This window comes from Aphis gossypii, chromosome 3 (assembly GCF_020184175.1).
Source record: "Aphis gossypii isolate Hap1 chromosome 3, ASM2018417v2, whole genome shotgun sequence".
NCBI classification, from domain to species: domain Eukaryota; kingdom Metazoa; phylum Arthropoda; class Insecta; order Hemiptera; family Aphididae; genus Aphis; species Aphis gossypii.
In genome coordinates, this window is record NC_065532.1 from 51,540,033 (window position 1) to 51,559,230 (window position 19,198).

Here is a 19,198-nt window from a genome sequence, read left to right on the forward strand (position 1 = left end):
CGGTTGATTCGAGAAAAAACCGATTTTAAGGGCTGAAACAATTCAATTTTTTAATTTATAAGTGAAACAAAACATATATATTATCACATAATAGATTCAGTGACCATCCATCTCGATATGGTGGGCTGAAATTTAGGCGGCCAGAGTTTCCATTCTGATTTAATCTATTCTGTGGTTCGACGTCGACATCATTACGGTCGGACACCGTAACCGAAGCTCATCGCAACGTCATCGCGCCTTTACAGTCGGCCGTGCGAATGACAGCGTGACATTTTGGCAAAGTTACGCGCTTGATCTTGTTCCGAGGTAGGTATCACACATCCGTGACATATTTAACCGTGGACCATAATGGAAATTTCCACAGTAAATTGGTACACCTCGAAAATCACAATTACCACCCACTCAGTCGTTGTATTTTTCACATAGTGTACTCTAGTTATATCGTCGATGCTTCCATGACACCTGTCGATGTCGTCGTTACCGTTGTAACGTGTACTGAGTATACGGTTGTTAAGACGATACGTTTGCCGCCACCGATTATTTGGTCTACCCACTGACTTGTAAGATTCTTCGCTTTAGAGTACGGGTCACGAGGTGTTAAACGAAAATGTACGAAAGATCAGAGTATTACTTAATTTTTTCGGTGGTATAGTATTTTGATCATTTATTATACTATTATCTTTATTGTTAGTCGATTTGTTGTTCCTCTATTTTTTTTCTAACTCCACAAGTTTTCTGTTTACCGCATCAATGCTGCTGATAACCTTCCGTTAACTCACGGAAACTTTACTCGTGAACATCGTAAAACACTTACGTGTTGTAAGCCCACCCTTCATCACGTTGAAATGAGTTCGAATTTTTACAGTTTCCATTAATACTAATCGTACGCAATGACATATTAAACGAGCGTTTGGCAGCCGGTTACCACGATACCGCACGTCTATCGACGTTACGATGTTGAAAAGTTACACGATTTGTTAAGTATGGTACATAATGCAATTGTGTTAAGTGGTAAAAATAAACATTGACAAAAAAATCGCTTCTAATTTTATTTAATTATCGTTAATGTGTCGCGCCTTTGGGGATGGTCATTTTTGCACCATTTATAATCTACTGGGACTATTTTTTTGGAAAATATTTTGTTTCTAAATAACTAAAATATTTTTTTTCTTGTAAAAAAATTTAAATATACAATTATAATGAATTTAACATAACAGCTGTTGATTTTTATTGTATGCATTTATTTATTCAGCAATAACATTGAATTATCAAATATTCCAAACTAACAAAATAAAAATAATAACAAGATATGTAACTAAATATGCGATTTATATATAAAGGTATAGTTAATGTGATGAGTAATTATAACTTTAAGTTTAATTTTAGTATTAAAATGTAAAAACCACATAAAAAAAAAACAGGAAACCCTCTACGCCGTATAGAAGCTTTCAAGTGCATCTCGTCATTGAGTAGGTCACTTTAATGGATGAATTAAATTTAAATACAATATGATAAATGTGATTATATACAAAAAACAATTCTGAGCGGAAACGAAATAAAGGCTCTTATTTTAAGGATATTTTATAACAATATAAACATATAACTAATAATATTTTATATGGCACTGCAGTAGATGCACACAGAATATTTTTTATGGGGTTAAGCTAATAATTGTGTTCTCAAAATTTACATACTGCTAATACTTGTGGCAAGGGGAGTTTTGTAGAGATATATTTTCAAAAAGAATACATTTAGGAAAAAGGGTTTTGTTCTCTAAACCTTCTCTCTCCTCCCCCATAGTGTGCATCACCGATATTGTATACTCTTCTAATTTTAATCTAAAATATTTTATAATATGTTATATTGTTTTATTAATTTATAATACCGATTTAAGTACCGTATAATTTTATGAGGAAAAATTCATGATCTAAACAGCATACAAGTTAGTATAAATATATTTTATTGTATATTTCATTTGTAGTGGAATGTTGTGTTTGTAGTTTTTATGATTCATTTATTTTGAATTAAAACAAATAACTTAGATTGTTTTAGGGAAAATCGTTAATTACAATAGGAATTTAATAAAAATTTAATTACATAAAAATTTGAATGTTTAACGATTATTTATATTGTCACAATACATTTTTAAAATTTATGAACTGCTATCATAACAGTTCATAAATGTTCAAAAATGTTGAATGAGAAATAAAATTGTTCTTATCAATAAGAGCAAAAATACTAAAAAATTTTAAATTGACTAAAAATAGCAATATATTTTTTAAACTAGATAATGACTATAAATACTAATGTAAATATTAAGTTAACATTAGGAACACGTCTAGGTCTCTTTATTCATTCTGCATTACATAAAAAAAAAATTACAAAAGCAGTGTTCTCCTTTTAAATATTCTTACTTTTTTGTAGTTTTTTTGTTAGATTTTTCCTAACCTAAAAGTATTAAAATTGTTGAACTTTTTATGTCCCAAAGTACCAACCAGATTTAATTCAATACCAAATATCACTCTCCATTTTTAGGACTGTTGCACTATTTCCTGTTTCAAAACGTGACGAACAGATACAAAAAAATAAAAATATATATAAATCCATTTACGGTTTTTACGCCTCTTCAAATTGTAAAAATAAGTATTTCATGGTATACTCGCGACAATGTTAAAAAAAAAACCAAAATCAATAATCGTTATTGCTTATTCACGTGAATAATACATATTATAATTTACCTACGGATTTATGAGATAATAACCGTGATGATTTCATTATAGAAACTATGATAATTACACATTGTAATATGTAAATTGTAAAGTTTAGACAATAGTAGTCAAGTCAGTATAATATTATTTGAATCAAAAATAATTATTCATTAATTTTCATAAGCAAATGGGGAAGTCATCATATATTGTTTAATGTCAAGTGATAGACTATAGAGTCTGTATAATATAATCATCGTCGACGTCAAGACGATTAACAAACAAAAGTTTAGCAATTCATAACTATTGTGTAATATATAATAATTATTTGCTATAAACGTGGTCGATCACCAAATTGTAATTTATAGTACGTAGCTACTGCAATATTCATCATTTTTGCTGCCGGTACCGGAGCACGGTAACATTTAGAAATAATTGTAAAAACAATAACGCGCATACCGCCAACTTTTTTCCAGTTAAAACTATCTAATGTAGGTAATAATGTTCTGTAATTTATTTTTATTTTTTTATCATTATTTCTTGAACTTGAAACCAACGTTATTTCTTCAGTTTTTTAGTACGATTTTCCGTTGGCTGGCTTATAATTTACTATAATATGTAAGTCACTGTAACTACAGTGCTGCTGGTGAGGCAAAAACTAACGTTGAGATAAAATAGTCTTATACATCGCTTCAAATCATCATCCTCTAAATGTCCAAAACAATATGAGTAGTTATATTGTAATAAATATTATAAAAATTAATTTTTCTGTGTTGCATTTGTAAATTAAATGTTAATTAATATTTTTGATACAGATTTAGTCGTCGAAATTGCAAAGATGTTTTGCCCGTTCAGTTCCCGTGGTCCACCGAGAGCAAACGTAACACAGACTGAACAACAGCAACCTTTGAATCTGAAGCATCTTAGCGAAGCTGTCAGAACTCTTACTTCGCCGCCGGTGAGTACAATATTGACAATTGTGTAGTAATATATTTTTGTTCAATATACGCGCAATGCGTATTGTATATAGTGACTATATACTGTGTATACGCATGCGAACGAGTATAAAAAATAGTTCATTCGTTTTGTACACAACTATGATTGTTGCACATAGAACAAAATGTACTTAATGTACAAAATATTATTGCTTATTCGTATCTCTCTATTCATCATCATATTATCATATTATCGTGGATTTACATTTGTATTGTGATGAAAAAAAAAATAAGTTAAAGTTTTTTAAATGAGTTCATTATAATAATTTTATTACTGTATTATTGACGTTTAAATCTAAACTTATAGTAACTGACTGAAATATTACATATTACTGGTTTTGAAATCTTGAGTTAGCAATATTTTTTTTATTAGTAAAATCAAAACATACAGCCGGCAGGTGATGAAAGACATTCATTAAATTGTATGCGATATTCGATTTATCGTTTTAAAATTTTACTTATTTATTTTAATATTTAAATAGACATAATATCGACTTTAATGATTTTAAAATCGTAGTAAAGAATCAAAAGATTATATTTACTATTAAATGTTTTAGAGATCAATATTAAAAAACGAAAAATAATGTGTCTAAATGGTTTTTGCGATCTTGAAATATCGAGAATTTATAACTTGACTTATATTAAGACAAAAGTGAAATTTAAAAATATCGAAAGTTAGAAATATTTGGGTTTTGAGCCCAAAAATTTAGTTAAACTAATACACATGCATGAATTTTAGCTAAAATATGCAGCTCAACTCTGGTTGTACCCATTATATGGGGTTACACTTATTGTTGAACGTTTTGATATATACTTATCCCGGAAGGCATATTCATTAACGGTTTTAAATCGAACGCACGGCGGTTACCTTTATGCATTTACTGTTTACACAATGTCACTAAAATCGTGCTTTGCACACCCAAAAATAAACGACGATAACGATGACACGCCGTAAAATAGGTACTATTTTAAGGGCAAGACCCCGTTCGCCCAAAAATGACCCTTCGCTTTTTGCCCACGTCTCTTTTCGCCCAAATATTTTAAAACTACTTTCCCTTTTCGCCCAAGAATATTATATAGCACTTTTCGACCAAATTTTTATAATACACACTTTGGGAAACACTTACTTTAAATTATTTATCTTTAACATAATAATAAATTTGTTATATTTAAATTATTTATTTGAGTTAATTAGTTTTATAAAGCCATTTAGCATTACTCAGAGAGTACCACGAGGAGGCGGCTTCTCTTACTCTCCAAAAATGTATTATGTTTTTGTACATTAATATAATTTTTATTTAATATAAGTAAATTTTTATCAAAAGTATAAATCATCAAAATTGTGTTAATACAATATTAAATAGGATAGTTAAACGACATATACTAATTAATAAGTACTAATTAACTCAAATAAATAATTTAAATATAACAAATTTATTATTATGTTAAATATAAATAATTTAAAGTAAGTGTTTCCCAAAGTGTGTATTATAAAAATTTGGTCGAAAAGTGCTATATAATATTCTTGGGCGAAAAGGGAAAGTAGTTTTAAAATATTTGGGCGAAAAGAGACGTGGGCAAAAAGCGAAGGGTCATTTTTGGGCGAAAAGAGTACCGCCCAAAAGTGATAATACATTGTTAGATTTGAGCGGTGCGTGTTGTACACTAAGGTACCTTAGATACGTTCATCGTAGGTTAATCGAAACGCCGAAGAAAACTGTTTACAATTAATTCGCCACCCCTAACGCTGTTATAAAATATGATATTCTGTACCGGATTACCACGGCGGTGTAGTAGTTCTTATATGACGTTTCAATTTTCAAAGCTCGCGGTGCACAATATTTACTCCTATGTTATATGACGTGTACTCCGTGTTATAGATAATAAAAGCATTTTCAAAATGTACAATGACGTCAGGTGAACAATTCGAGTGAGAGGGAGAGAGGTTAGCGTTGCATTTAATATCTATACCTATATACAGTTTTAACGCTGCGCGTCGACGGGTGGCGGAAACGGTGAGTATATAATATAATATACCGAGTAACATTGTTACGACGGTGAATACCACACAATAAACATGTTGGATGTATGCGGAGTCGTTTCCGTGACTGCAGTAGTATAATATACTAGTCGAAAATGAGAAAAAAATTATGTTAAAAAGCATTTACCATTTATACGAAAAGGTATATAACACTATAAAAATATAAGATTATGCATACCTAATTCCAACCGATGAGTTATACTCACACCGACGTCCCTGTGGTTTAATAACAATGTACTTTGTATAAGAATGTATTATTATTATTATGTATAAAGGTTATCATTTTTTTAACAATTTATACAGTTGTAGATAATGTATATTTTTGTATTTTTTTACTCTTTGTAAAATCCAAATCACAAAATACTTTTGAAAAAATTAAATTTTTATCATTTCTATCGTTATAATAATTTAAATTATTAATTTTTCAGAAGACACTATTTAGTATGTTTCTAATTAAAATATTTTTACTGAGAATTGTGATGTATAACAACAAAATAATTAACCATGATAGGTTATGTTAGTTTATTATAAGCAATTTAATTATAGATGAGCTGAGTAGTGTTACCCTGAAGCTAAACAATGTTTTGATGTGATGCAAAAACTATGAAATAATAAAAAAAATATATATTACTTTAACAGGTACAATGATACAGCATAATGCATACATTATTAGAGTTTATATAGTGAAACTATAGTTACCTTGTACACATCTACCTACTACAGTATAACGTTATTTACGTATATTAATTAGTAATTAAAATGCACATACCTACATAGTATTTTCATGGGTACATTATATTTAAAATGCTTTTTATTAATATTGATTTATATTTCCATAGGTTAAAATTTGTAATTTTACCAAAATATTTCGTATCTAGCTATATTATAATTTAGTTTAAGGCTGGGTTAGGTTAGGTAGCTGAGGCAAACTTATAGGGGAACCTTATGAGTTGTATACATCTATCAAAATCAACCTAATTACAAACACCTTTCAAATATATTTAGCAATATATTTGACATTTATAATAAAAATGCCTTCGGGCGGTTTAATGAAAAAAAATTATGTTTTCACATACATTGAGCAAAATAGTTTATTTTCCTTCCAGAAAGTCATTATTAATTAAAATTATTGTAAAGGCATCATTATGACGTATGGTTGCCTCATTTAAAAAATAACCGTATAAAATTAATGTACATTAAAAAAAAAAAAACTTTAATATTGTTACTTATCTCAATCCCATGGCTTCCAATTATTGAATGAAGCATAATATTAACTTTAAAATATTAATATATTCTTATGTATTGTTACTGCGGATATCATTTAAACTAAAGTTATTAATTCATCATATATGATAGTATTTAGTTATTATCTTTATATAATATTATAATTAAATTACCAATTTTAAAATAACGACTAAATACCTAACACAAATAAAATATATAGTATAGGATATCGTGTTTAGTTGGATATAAATGTATAGGTTGAAATTTATAATCAATCGTGGATATGGATTAAATATAATTTTTATCACAAAATAAATTTGAGTATGTAGATACAATAGATACATTCAAAGGATATGATATCAGATTAATGAAAGTTTTACTTGAAATACATTTGTTTGTTCATATTTGTTTTTTTGTTATTTCAAACTTACCCATATATTATTCGTCGAGGAATATTAAACGGACAGCATAAAATAGGCACGTGATCTCTGTAAGCTGTTATCACGATCGTGGCGATTTCCCACATGTTTTTATACTTTATTGATAAATCGCGTAGAACATTAATTTGGCTAGATATATTAGGGGTTAAGGATTCGGTGGTCTTATCTGAAATGTCTGTTATTGTTGCGTTAACAAAGGGCATGTGCGCAATCAATATATGGAATAAAGGAATAATAGTGGGGAAAAAAAAGGTCGTCCTTTACGTGCTGGTGCTGGTAGAGAGAGTATAGTGTAGTTAAAAAGCAAAAAAAAAGGCGTGGTTAGAGTTATAGTGTAAAACGTGTGTACCTAGCGTTAAATATAATTCTAATGTTTCTTTCTATACAAGCTCACCTTTTTTAATTAGATTAGTGAATTTTATACCAACTATTATGGATTTAGTAATATATATATGTTGATAACTATGAGTATATTTAAAGAGATAAAGAATAATATTTATTTTCATAAATTTTTCCTTTACTTTATAAAATATGGTTTTATTATGTCTTTAAAATACGTGTGAGTATAATGATAGATTGAAATGTGATTAGATGTTATAAATTATTTTTTATTTTATAAGCTATAAAAAACTACAAATCGTTGTAATAAGTATAATTTATTAATAATTAATTAACTAAATTAAATTGAAACAATATTAAGCCATTTTTGTACTAATATTTTTATTGAATGAATAAAAATATTCGTAGTATTATTTATCTGATTATAAATTTTTAAATATCAAAAATATTTATTTATATTTTGCATACGAACACTTATTTATAATTTAAAATTGTCATCAAGTAATACAGATAGCTGATCAAAGAGCATTACGCTGATGATATCTTTCCGGAAATAAATAATAAATTTACTGTGCTACCTATAAAATAATAAATTATGAAACTGCTGGCTGAAGCCATATATCATTATACATTTATTATAATCTCATAAATTTGAATTTTCAATAAATAATTCAATATTATTTACAATATTTTTATGAACAGAAAGTATTTAAATTTATAATTTAATAAGATATATTATTTTGATAAGGCAATTGGTCAACGTCAACTATAGTGGACATAAACAAAAAATTAACTAATGATGCGAGTACGTGACATATAATACCCACTATTGGCTGACTTAATCAATACTATGAGCAGTTACGTGACTGCATTGATATGAGTATGAGAAAAAAATATGATACGCGTCTTGTCATTATTTTTTAATATCTATATTATTGTACACACTTAATAAGCAATGCATCTATAACTATAATATTATTATGTAAAACTGTTGTTTATTCGCAATGACATTGGTTACAATGCCCTTTTAGGCGTTCGAATGTGGTTAATTTGTTGTAGAATAATACCTATCACGAGATATGTAGATGAAGTCTGGAGTTTTAATTACTTATTTCATCATAATATATAGGCACTGTTACGAACAGGGCTTGTCAATGTAATAACATTAAAGTTAATGAAGAAATCTTACATAGGATAAATTATTTACTATAAACGCATTTTCAGCCTATAAATGGTTATTATATTTCTTTAAAATTCGTAAATGAAATATTCATGAGAAAATAGTTGGGCTGGCAAGTTTTTAGTTAACCGTATAGTAATGTATTTCCTAATCGGCTCAACAAAAACGTTCGTTTCGTAACTTTTTCCTTGTACCATACATCCATAGCGTCCCGAAAAGTTTATCAAGAGAAACAAACATCTCTCAGAAATATGATGTTGAAAAGAAGTTTATGTTGTTTATGCAAACACACCTTACTTGTACTTTGTCTTAAGTCTAATATGGATCATAATAATAATATTATACTATAATAACATCTACTTTTTCTAAATAATACATATAAAATATATATATGTAATATTATACTATAATATATATTCATCGAGTTATAATTTTATTTTCCATGTCTTCTTTTTAATAATTCGATCGTCATTTCCAGTTAAGTTTAAACACTTAACGTCGAATTGAAAATATTACCGTCAAATATTTGAAGCGAAACAACTGTTTTTGAGAGTACTAAACATTAAATTACAAAACTTAGCATACAGGATTTCACTTTATTTGGAAACTGTAGTACGATTCATCTTAAAAATATGGTAGCTTTTAAGTCTACACACGTTTGTTTGATATTTTTCGTAAACTTCAAACTGTTATAACAGTTAACAGAAATCTCATAACAGTTTTGATTTAGATTTTTGCGAAACGTCTTCAGAAATTTATAGCCTAAATATAGTAAAGCAATGTTTTTTCTACCTTACATATTTTTGAACTTATTCGTCTAAATATGAGTTAGTTCCAGCGAACTTCTATAAAACTTCTTATCCTTCACCTCGACACATTAATATTAATCAATTTGCTTCAGTATAATATAATATGATAGGTAAAATTCTATTTTCAATATTTATTTTTTAAACAATGTGCGTTTACTACATCTCCTGCAGTTGTATACTTGTCATGTTGCATTGTTTATTAGTAAATTGTTTACGACTCAAATATATATATATTTTTGTCTTAGTACTCTTAATCATTTCAACACGAAAAACTTTACAATATACTCTCTAAAAACGTATACGGTCGCTAAAGGATTCTTCGTATTTCCTGAGGAAGGTATTTCGTCGTCAGTAATACGTGTATTATACGTTTGCTTTTACTGAGAACACTAAACTATAATAAATATTGCAGTAAATGGTAGGTAGGTATATACACACGTACATCCTTGCGAAAATGGATTTCACTATAAACCATGTGCAGGGTCGATCCTCGAACAACGTATTGTACGTGGTAGTAGTCATCGATGCCAAAAAGAGTTTTTAGTGAAGTTTTTTCAATATTACCTGTCTAAGAATATATTTTAATACCGATTGTCGTATGTTTACGAAGAATTAACGATAACGCGATACATCGAACAGTTGTGGAGACTACGGAAACGTTATTATATAATATACTTTTAGTGTTGAGAGTCAGATAACCGGCGCAAGCGATCTGATTGTCGTATATAATATTATTTAACACGTCGGTGTACGGTATACCCAGACGTCTGACGACCGAAAAATAATTGCTAAAATCTGAATAGACAAATAGGCCGTGATAAAATAGGTGATTCGCATGACGCGTAAATTATTATACCCAATAACGGGTATAATATTATGGGGACTTTCTCTATATATTTATATGCGCGACACAATAATATATTAGGTGTAATATCTCTTGGTAGGGGGAGACTAAGTACGCGGATCGGTTATATTATCCTTGTCGAGTGCCATGGCGTCATATGTACAGCGGTATACGGCGCGCACGTGGACATATCTTCGCGTATTAAACCGTGAACCAAACTAGGGGAAGTGTTATTTTATCCGTCTTATAACCTCAGTCTTATATTTTCTTTATACTACCATTTACTACTTTTACTATTCATACCACTGCTACTATCACTACGGCTATACTACTACAACAACAAAAAATAATACCACACTACTATATACTACTACTGCCACCACCACCACGTCTATAAATACCACCTAACCTTCGGATCCATCTCATGTTCCAGCTTCAGCCACCGAATGTTTTATTACGGTTACTTTAAGTGTAGCGTCTGATGCCGTGTTTTTAGACGCCGCTTTTTGAAAGATGACTAGCAATATAACGCTGTCGAGGTACGTCATATTATTATTATTATTATTATCATCATCTTCGTCGTCTACGTCGTCGTCGTCTTAAGCAGCACTTTGAGATTTGTTTAGTGCTTTTACTGCGGTAATAACAGCCATTAGTCAGTCCGCGGGGCTATTTGGAATCCACAGTGAAACACAAGAGGTTGCAGCGTAAAGTGTATTAGCAACTTCGACCCTGGGCCTGATTATCGCGGTCCTATAATACCCTAGTGGTCTTACAGTAATTAATGACAAGAATGGTTTTGTTCTACGTGTACTATGCGCATATAGGAAGGCACCTAACTAATTGTGGTGTATTTGTACAAGAAATCGTACTAATTTTTGAAAGTTCGTGCAAACATAAGGTACTTAATTCAATTAATTTTATGAACTAATGATAATATCTAGGCTTGACAGAAAATGTTGAAACTAAATTACAATATTAATCAGGAACGTGTCAGTATTAGGTAATAGAGGTTATGGCCGGACTATACATATAGCTTATAAAATATGTATGAATTTATATTTTATAAATTATTGCTCTGACTGGTCATAATAAAACTTGGTTGATATTTCGAAAATAAACTCCTAAACCACGAGTGAATAAAAACAATATAGGTACTGATCCGTTTGAAAATAAAAAAATGAAACAAAATGTAGCTAACGGATAAAATGTTCTATTGAAATCGATGTCACATAAAGTTTAGCCTTTAACTTTTAAAGTTTCTGATTTCTTTTTAAATCTTTCACACCACATATCAGCCTAGACATGTTTACAAACATATTTGCGTAAGTAAGTACTTGTTATAAAACTACTGTTTCGAGTACCTAGTATTTCTGTTATTGGATTTTATTCTTTTATTCTAATTCAATATTTGAATTCTTGTTTTATTTTTTTGGAAATTATTAAACACTTTCGCTATACGAAATTGTCTTATAATATTTATGTTTGAATATTGTTTTGAATTATAATAATTGTTTGTATTCATAAATAACATAAATTTAAAAGTGTTTTTTACTGCCAGAATATAAATACTTATATTATAGTGTCTATATAAAATATAAATAATTTTTTTTTATTATTATTAATTTAATTTATCAACAAAAGCAATTTTTTCCTATTTTTGATTGGTATTGTAAGATTTATTTATATTAAATTTATAGTCTTAAATGATTGTTGTTGCTTATTTTATTTAATTCTGTTGGTATATAATACTGAAAAATTAAATATATTATTAAATCACTTAGTATTTTTTCTAAATTATGAATAATTTTATGCATATTATATTTTTATTCTAAGACTAAAACAAACAAAAAACGTATATAAGTATATTTTAACAAAATCTAGATAATACTAGACATATATTTATTTTAAATATATTTATATTATACGAGTATATATATTTAATAATTTATGATAGAGGTAACATTAAATTATTAAATCAATTTTGACTGTTTCAATATTAGTAGTAATAAGAAGACAGACAATTTTAATATGCATGGCTATAAAGTATAAAATGTATAGTTTATTATCTTAAATCATAATTATATCGTTTGAAAAAATAATTTTAACATAATTTGTTCAATTTAGATTAAATACTGCATTTCATGAACATCATAATTTTATATCTATCCATTATTATAAATATATACGTAAAAAAAACAATCGAGTCAGTCATATTAATAATTCATAATTTATATCAAATTATTAGTTAATATTATATACAGTATTGTTCTTAAGAAATAATATGAGTTGAAGATCTTCATTTTATATGATCTATCATTGTAATAATTTAAGAAATACTATCAATTACGCTATTTGGTTTTACGATACACAACAATGGTATTATGTTACGCACTTGAACTTTAATTTCAAAGTTCAGTTTTTATAACTTATTATATTATTATATTATTTAGCTAATTGTAATTTTTGTGTATCCAATATGATATAATGTATATGTACATTAGACACGTGTACATAACGAGAGGTTTCGATTAAAACATAATATACACGTACAGGTGCCGTGTTAAACACAATACTAGTGTACTATATAATAATGGATAAATCATGTTTATTAACTATAAATATTTAAATTAAAAAAAAAAAAACAAAACAAAATATTTAGTAGATAGCTAACTTATTTAAAAAAAAAACATTTCACCATAAATGAATTTATTGCACGGTAATGAAAAGAGTTCATATCATAGAAAAATGTAAAATTTATTTAGATACCTATCTAAAATGAAAGTAAAGAAATTAAAATAATTATTCAATACTATAATAATTATTATTATGTAAATAATTATATCATTCGAGTTTGTTTTAATAAAATAAAAATCAGCATTTCGTATACAATTTAAAAAAATATTATTTTAAGAGTTAAAACAATTTTATTTTTATCTGTTAACTATAAACCTGAAAAGTTGAAGTTTACACATAACATGTCAATTGTAAATACATCAAGAAAAAGTTAAAAATTTCAAGAACTTATTTCAAAATGTATTACTAATAATTTCGTCCTGTTTTGTAAGTTGTCGTACTGAAATATTACATAACATAATAAAGTATATAAAATAAAAATTATTTAAGGAGTGACTATTTCAGAGAGATAATCATTGATAAATAACATTTTTGGAATTTTTAATACCACATATTGATACTCTATAGTTATATATTTATGTGATATAATATCTTATACGGTTTCTAAAAATTTTAAACAAGTAATTCTTTATAGACTTTAAAAATTAAAATAGATATCAATAGAAATAATTAAACAATTATTACATGGCTATTTAATCGGCTAATGATAGACAAATTACTTTTTTTATTTTTATAAAAAAAACATAATTCCTCAAGTTGTATAGATTTTACTTTTATATTACAATAATTGTGTTATATTTTATGCATTTTTAAACCTATACTATTATTCATAAAATCCTACTTTTTATTTATGCGTATTGTTTGAAAAACATTCGTTATTTCTTTTTGTGTTTTATTGTACCTCGGAGAATTCTCATATATCCTTAGAGTACTATTCATCCACCAAATATTTCGCATTCCACCGTTGGTTCGTGTTTGGTTTTATTGATCTCTATTCCTTATTTTTGGAAAATTAACGGTGCATTTCAAAATACCGTTCAATTTCCTCAAAATATCTGTTATTACGTTATAATCATTAATTACTTTATTTTATGTAATTTAAACATACAATTTATATATATTAAAAAAAAACATAAAAGGTAACTAACCATATATACGTCATAAATAATATGGAAATTTATAATAATAATAACCGATAAAAAACATAAAAAAAAAAAATAAATAGTTTCTCTTGAAAAATTTAGTTACATATTATTTATTTATACTATTTTTCTATAATGAAATTAGATAGTCTTTTAAAAGCAATTAATATTGGAAATTACTTGACAAATTAAATAAATGTTTAATTTATTAACAAATAATACAAAATGTATTATTGATTCACAGATAAAATATTTCTTTTTAAATTTCCATGTTGGAATTTATTAAGACAAATATTTTAATACCAATTTTATTTTAATAAAATATGTTTCATGAATAAATCTCTTGACAATTTTATTGTTTTTATCTTATTTATACATAAAATTATTTATTTATGAACACAATACTATAATTTATAAGAATGAAAAATGATAAATTTGAATAAATATTTTGAGAAAATAATTTATTATTTAATTTTGTAAATGCATTTATTTTGATCATTCAAAGTATATAAATACCATAGATTTACTATACAGATTGACAAAATATTTTGTCATCCAAAAAATGATGTAAGTACTCTAAGCTATAGATAGAGTATAAATATTAATAACAGATTTTGGAGTTTAATTTGTTTATCTGATTTGATTTATAAATTTATAATTTATAATTCTCTTCATACGATGGAAATCAAGATAACCCGTATTAGCATGATAAAGTATAATAGTAATATGTTTTCAAATAAAGATAAAATAAAAAAATTTAAATTGACGCTTCAACAGACCCTTCATGTAATTACCGATTTTATTATAATATGCAACTACAGAAATATAATTAATAAAGGTGTAAAAATACTAAGTTATAGATACATACAATGACCGAAGAAGTTTCTCTCTGTTATATTGTAAGTTTTGAGTGTATCCTAGTTATTTAAAACGTCACTCTAATGTAGGTGTTAAATTGAAATTCAATAATTAATCATTGCTTACGAAAAACGAGTTTGAGCGTCACGGTATGGCAATCTAATTCTAAGTATATTTGTAATTTAATTGTATAACAATTAGTGAAACAGTTGATAGATTGACCTACTATTTTCCAATAACAGAACATAATATTATAATATAATATAATAAAATAATATATTATTATCGCTATTAATTTATGTTAATATGGACGTAATATAATAGTATAACGATTTAAAGTTCATGGTTTTAAGTTTGTCTAAAATATTTATAAACAAAATAAATTATATTATAAAAATAGTCAATAATTATAAAATATAATTGAAACATTTAACTCAACATAAGTATTACTAATAGTAAAATAAATAACTTTTATAGCAGTATAAATTATTTAAATATATCATTAAATATACTTAAAATACATTATTAATTTATTTTATTGTTATTAATAATAATATAGGATAACAGATTATCTTCTCTTAGGATGGTTTTTTGTGCCTGTACAAAATACTGAGGTACACTTACATCAATTATAAAACAATGCGGTTACCTACTTTCCTCTTTTTCAAATTGCATTGTATGTATAAAATAGTAATAAACGAAATGACGAAATGTTCCAAGTCCCTAGAACATTACTATTTTTGACCAAAATAAAAAATAACAAAATCTTTAAAAGAATTATTATTTTTTGTTTAAATATCCAATTTTGTCAAATCTTAGACTTCAAATGACTGAAAAATTGTGTGCATGCATTTGTGATATTTTTAAATTGATTCATGAAAAACTTATGAAGAAAATAACTGTTTTGGTTTATTTCCGAGTTTTTGATCAAGCGTAAAAATGTTTAACATTATGTGTACATAAAATATTTGAAAGATTCCTAAAAATATGATTATAATAGCTTAAATTTAACCTTAATGTCTAGTAATTTATATTTGTATTTATTTTTTTACAGAAGAGGATAATTTAATTTACAATAGAATGTTTTAAGTTACTGCGATGAATATGTTTTCAATTAAATTAACTTAATGTAACAACAGTTATTTCTAAAGAAATATTTATTTCATGTTTAAATATCCTATACAATTTTGTTAAAATTTTCAAATTTTTATTCTCTAGTAAGAAGTTGTCAGAAAGTTTGTTTTAAGATGTCAAGCTTTAGCTAATAAAACTTTAAATTATCATGATTGTAAAAAATATTGTTATAATTCTAACTTCAAACAGTTATAAAAAATGTGAATAATATAGACCTTCGATATTTTTATTCATTTAAAACTCAATTCAATTAAAACTTACATAGATCGTTACATTAAATGTTCAAATTTTTTGATAAAAATGTTAAATACGTAAATCGTAAAAAAATATTATGATAAGTTGAAAATACCAAAAGTCTATAAATAATAGACAAAAATATTTGAATATTACAATAGAACCAAAATATTTTTAAAATGATATATGTCTAGGTATTGTTTTTATCGGCGTCTATTTAGGAAAATATTCAAGTTTCTATGGTTTTCATTAATGAAAAAAATAAAATGTCAAAATTCGTTTTTTTAATATTCTCGGTTTTACTTTTTTGTTAATCTGTACACACATTATTTAGAATTTGTTCTAAAATTTACAAATATTGAAATTTAATATAGTTCGATTTTGAATATAGAATTATTGAAAACTACATGCAAATTACCGATACAAATATTTTATCCTACCATGCAACCATGAATTAATTATCTGCAAACAATAAAATATAAAATAAAATATTGTTTATCATAATTTTTGTCACAGTAATTATATTTTATTTATAATATAACCGTTATTATAAAACATAAAACATAATGTATATACTTTGCAGTCATATTGGCCATTATTTATGTAGTTGCTTAGATTCTGAAAACACATGTTATATTTAAAAATATTAGATAATAATTAGTTTATAAAGCTTAATAAAATTAAATAATTATTACTATTTTTTTCTTATTAAATCACGCTGATATAATTTAATCTTAGTGCAGATGGAAGTCAATATACTTTATATTTGTTTAGAAATATACAATAGATATAATTTAAGTATGTGCACGTATAATCTATTTGTCTTTTATGTCCTATAACTATTGAGTTTGCGTGCACGAAAAATACGAACAGACGTGTTTTCCATAAGATTAACTTCTAGTTCTATTAAAACCAATATCCTACCATAGCAAATCAAATTAATCAGTAAATCTAGTACTCGATTGATTTTTGATTTTTCGTAGTATATCTAAGAGGCGTAATTTATTAGTTGGCTAAAACTGTGCGTGCGTTCCAGTGCACAAGAATCATGGTAAATTGTATTTCTTCAATTTCAAACTTACGGAATTGAAATGGTGATAAAATATATAATAGGAACAATATTGTGTTTAAATCGATTTCGATGACTGTACAACATCTAAAGCTATGTACAAAAATAATGATTGTATTACTTTGCAAATGTTATCGGTTTTCCAACTTTTGACTTTTCCCATGTCACATGTACTTATCGTTTTTTGAGATAGCTTTTTGCAACCGGTCACAACTAGATAAACGATATATTTAAACGAATTGGTATTCAGCAATAGATATCAAAGATTATCCAACAGTTTCGATTACTTTCCTAGAATTTAAATGATAAACATTTATTGATAAGTCGATCAAAACTAGTTTTTATTTTAAATATGACTAAACGTAAGTTTGATTAATTTTATCTGTATACTTTTTGAATAATGCTTCGATCAGGTGAAAATTAACCAGTGAGATACATCTAGTCGTCTTTATCATTTTTTAGATCAATTATTGCCTTTACGTTAAGCCGTTTAATAAATTTTCAATATAGTTTTTTTTTTTTATTGTGTCTTAGGTTAAATAATACGTTATATCGTTTTAAGTGCATATTCAAGATTGAACGTTAAAAACAACATTTTAAAATTTACATTTTAAAATAATGGGTCAACTAAAATAAAGAAAAACTATTTTCAATTGTTTTATTTCATAGCAATTAAACATGTATCGTTTACAATTATATAAAGAACTACATTCCATATTATATTGTAGCTAATAGGCGATTAAAATAACAAGAATGGCTGAGGTTGAAGGAATATAAGAGGATTACGGTAGTTTTACGTAAAAAAGAGATTTTCAGTCTTTCACATTAAAATATGGTTATCTCCTTTATTTCTATGTTTCTCACTCTATTGTTTAGGTTTTTTCACATATGGTCCTTTCCAAACATCAAACACATAAGCCTTTATTAATATGTGCATAGCTATGATTATGGTTTTGTTTGTAAAACATTTGACGATAAATGTTTATTTATATCACAAACGTAATCATTATATATGAAAAAATATAATATCAACATAAAGTTAAATTGGAAGTCACCAAAATATCTGTAAAATTGTCATTAAAACTTCTATTTTACCGTATATTAAAAAAATTCGAATTCATATAAAATATGCAATTAAGGCATTAACTAATAAAAATTCAAGAAAATAATCTGAATATAATAATTTTATCATTCTAACTGCTATAAATGTATAACTAGCAAGTATCATATATTTCATATTTAATATAGGTATGTATATTGAATATAGATTAAGATATAGATATATAATATATAACTACTAGTCAATTATGAATTAATTGGTTGTCAAGTGAAATTTAAAGTGGATTTATTAATAACTTTATACTCATTTCTTAACAGTTTAACATAGGTAATACAAACCAGTGTTTATTTCAGGGGGGTGACCGGGGGGGGGGAATACCCCCCTGGATAAAAATGTATACCTCCCTCCCCCCCGAAAAAGATATGACATTATTACGTAAATTGTATATTGTGATGCGATTTCTAAGGCATACCCCCCTTGAAAATTT

The 19,198-nt window shown here is 26.3% G+C and overlaps 1 protein-coding gene across 2 annotated transcripts in view; it reads left to right on the top strand.

Annotated features, from left to right (window-relative positions):
• LOC114119225 (head-specific guanylate cyclase) overlaps positions 1-19,198 on the top strand; it is a 243,658-nt gene that overhangs the window by 9,643 nt on the left and 214,817 nt on the right. For both annotated transcript variants that reach the window (XM_027980726.2, XM_050202563.1), the window contains exon 2: positions 3,521-3,663. In XM_027980726.2, the coding sequence (XP_027836527.2) occupies positions 3,544-3,663 (120 nt within the window). In that variant the 5' untranslated portion in view covers positions 3,521-3,543. The remainder of the gene's footprint in view (positions 1-3,520; positions 3,664-19,198) is intronic.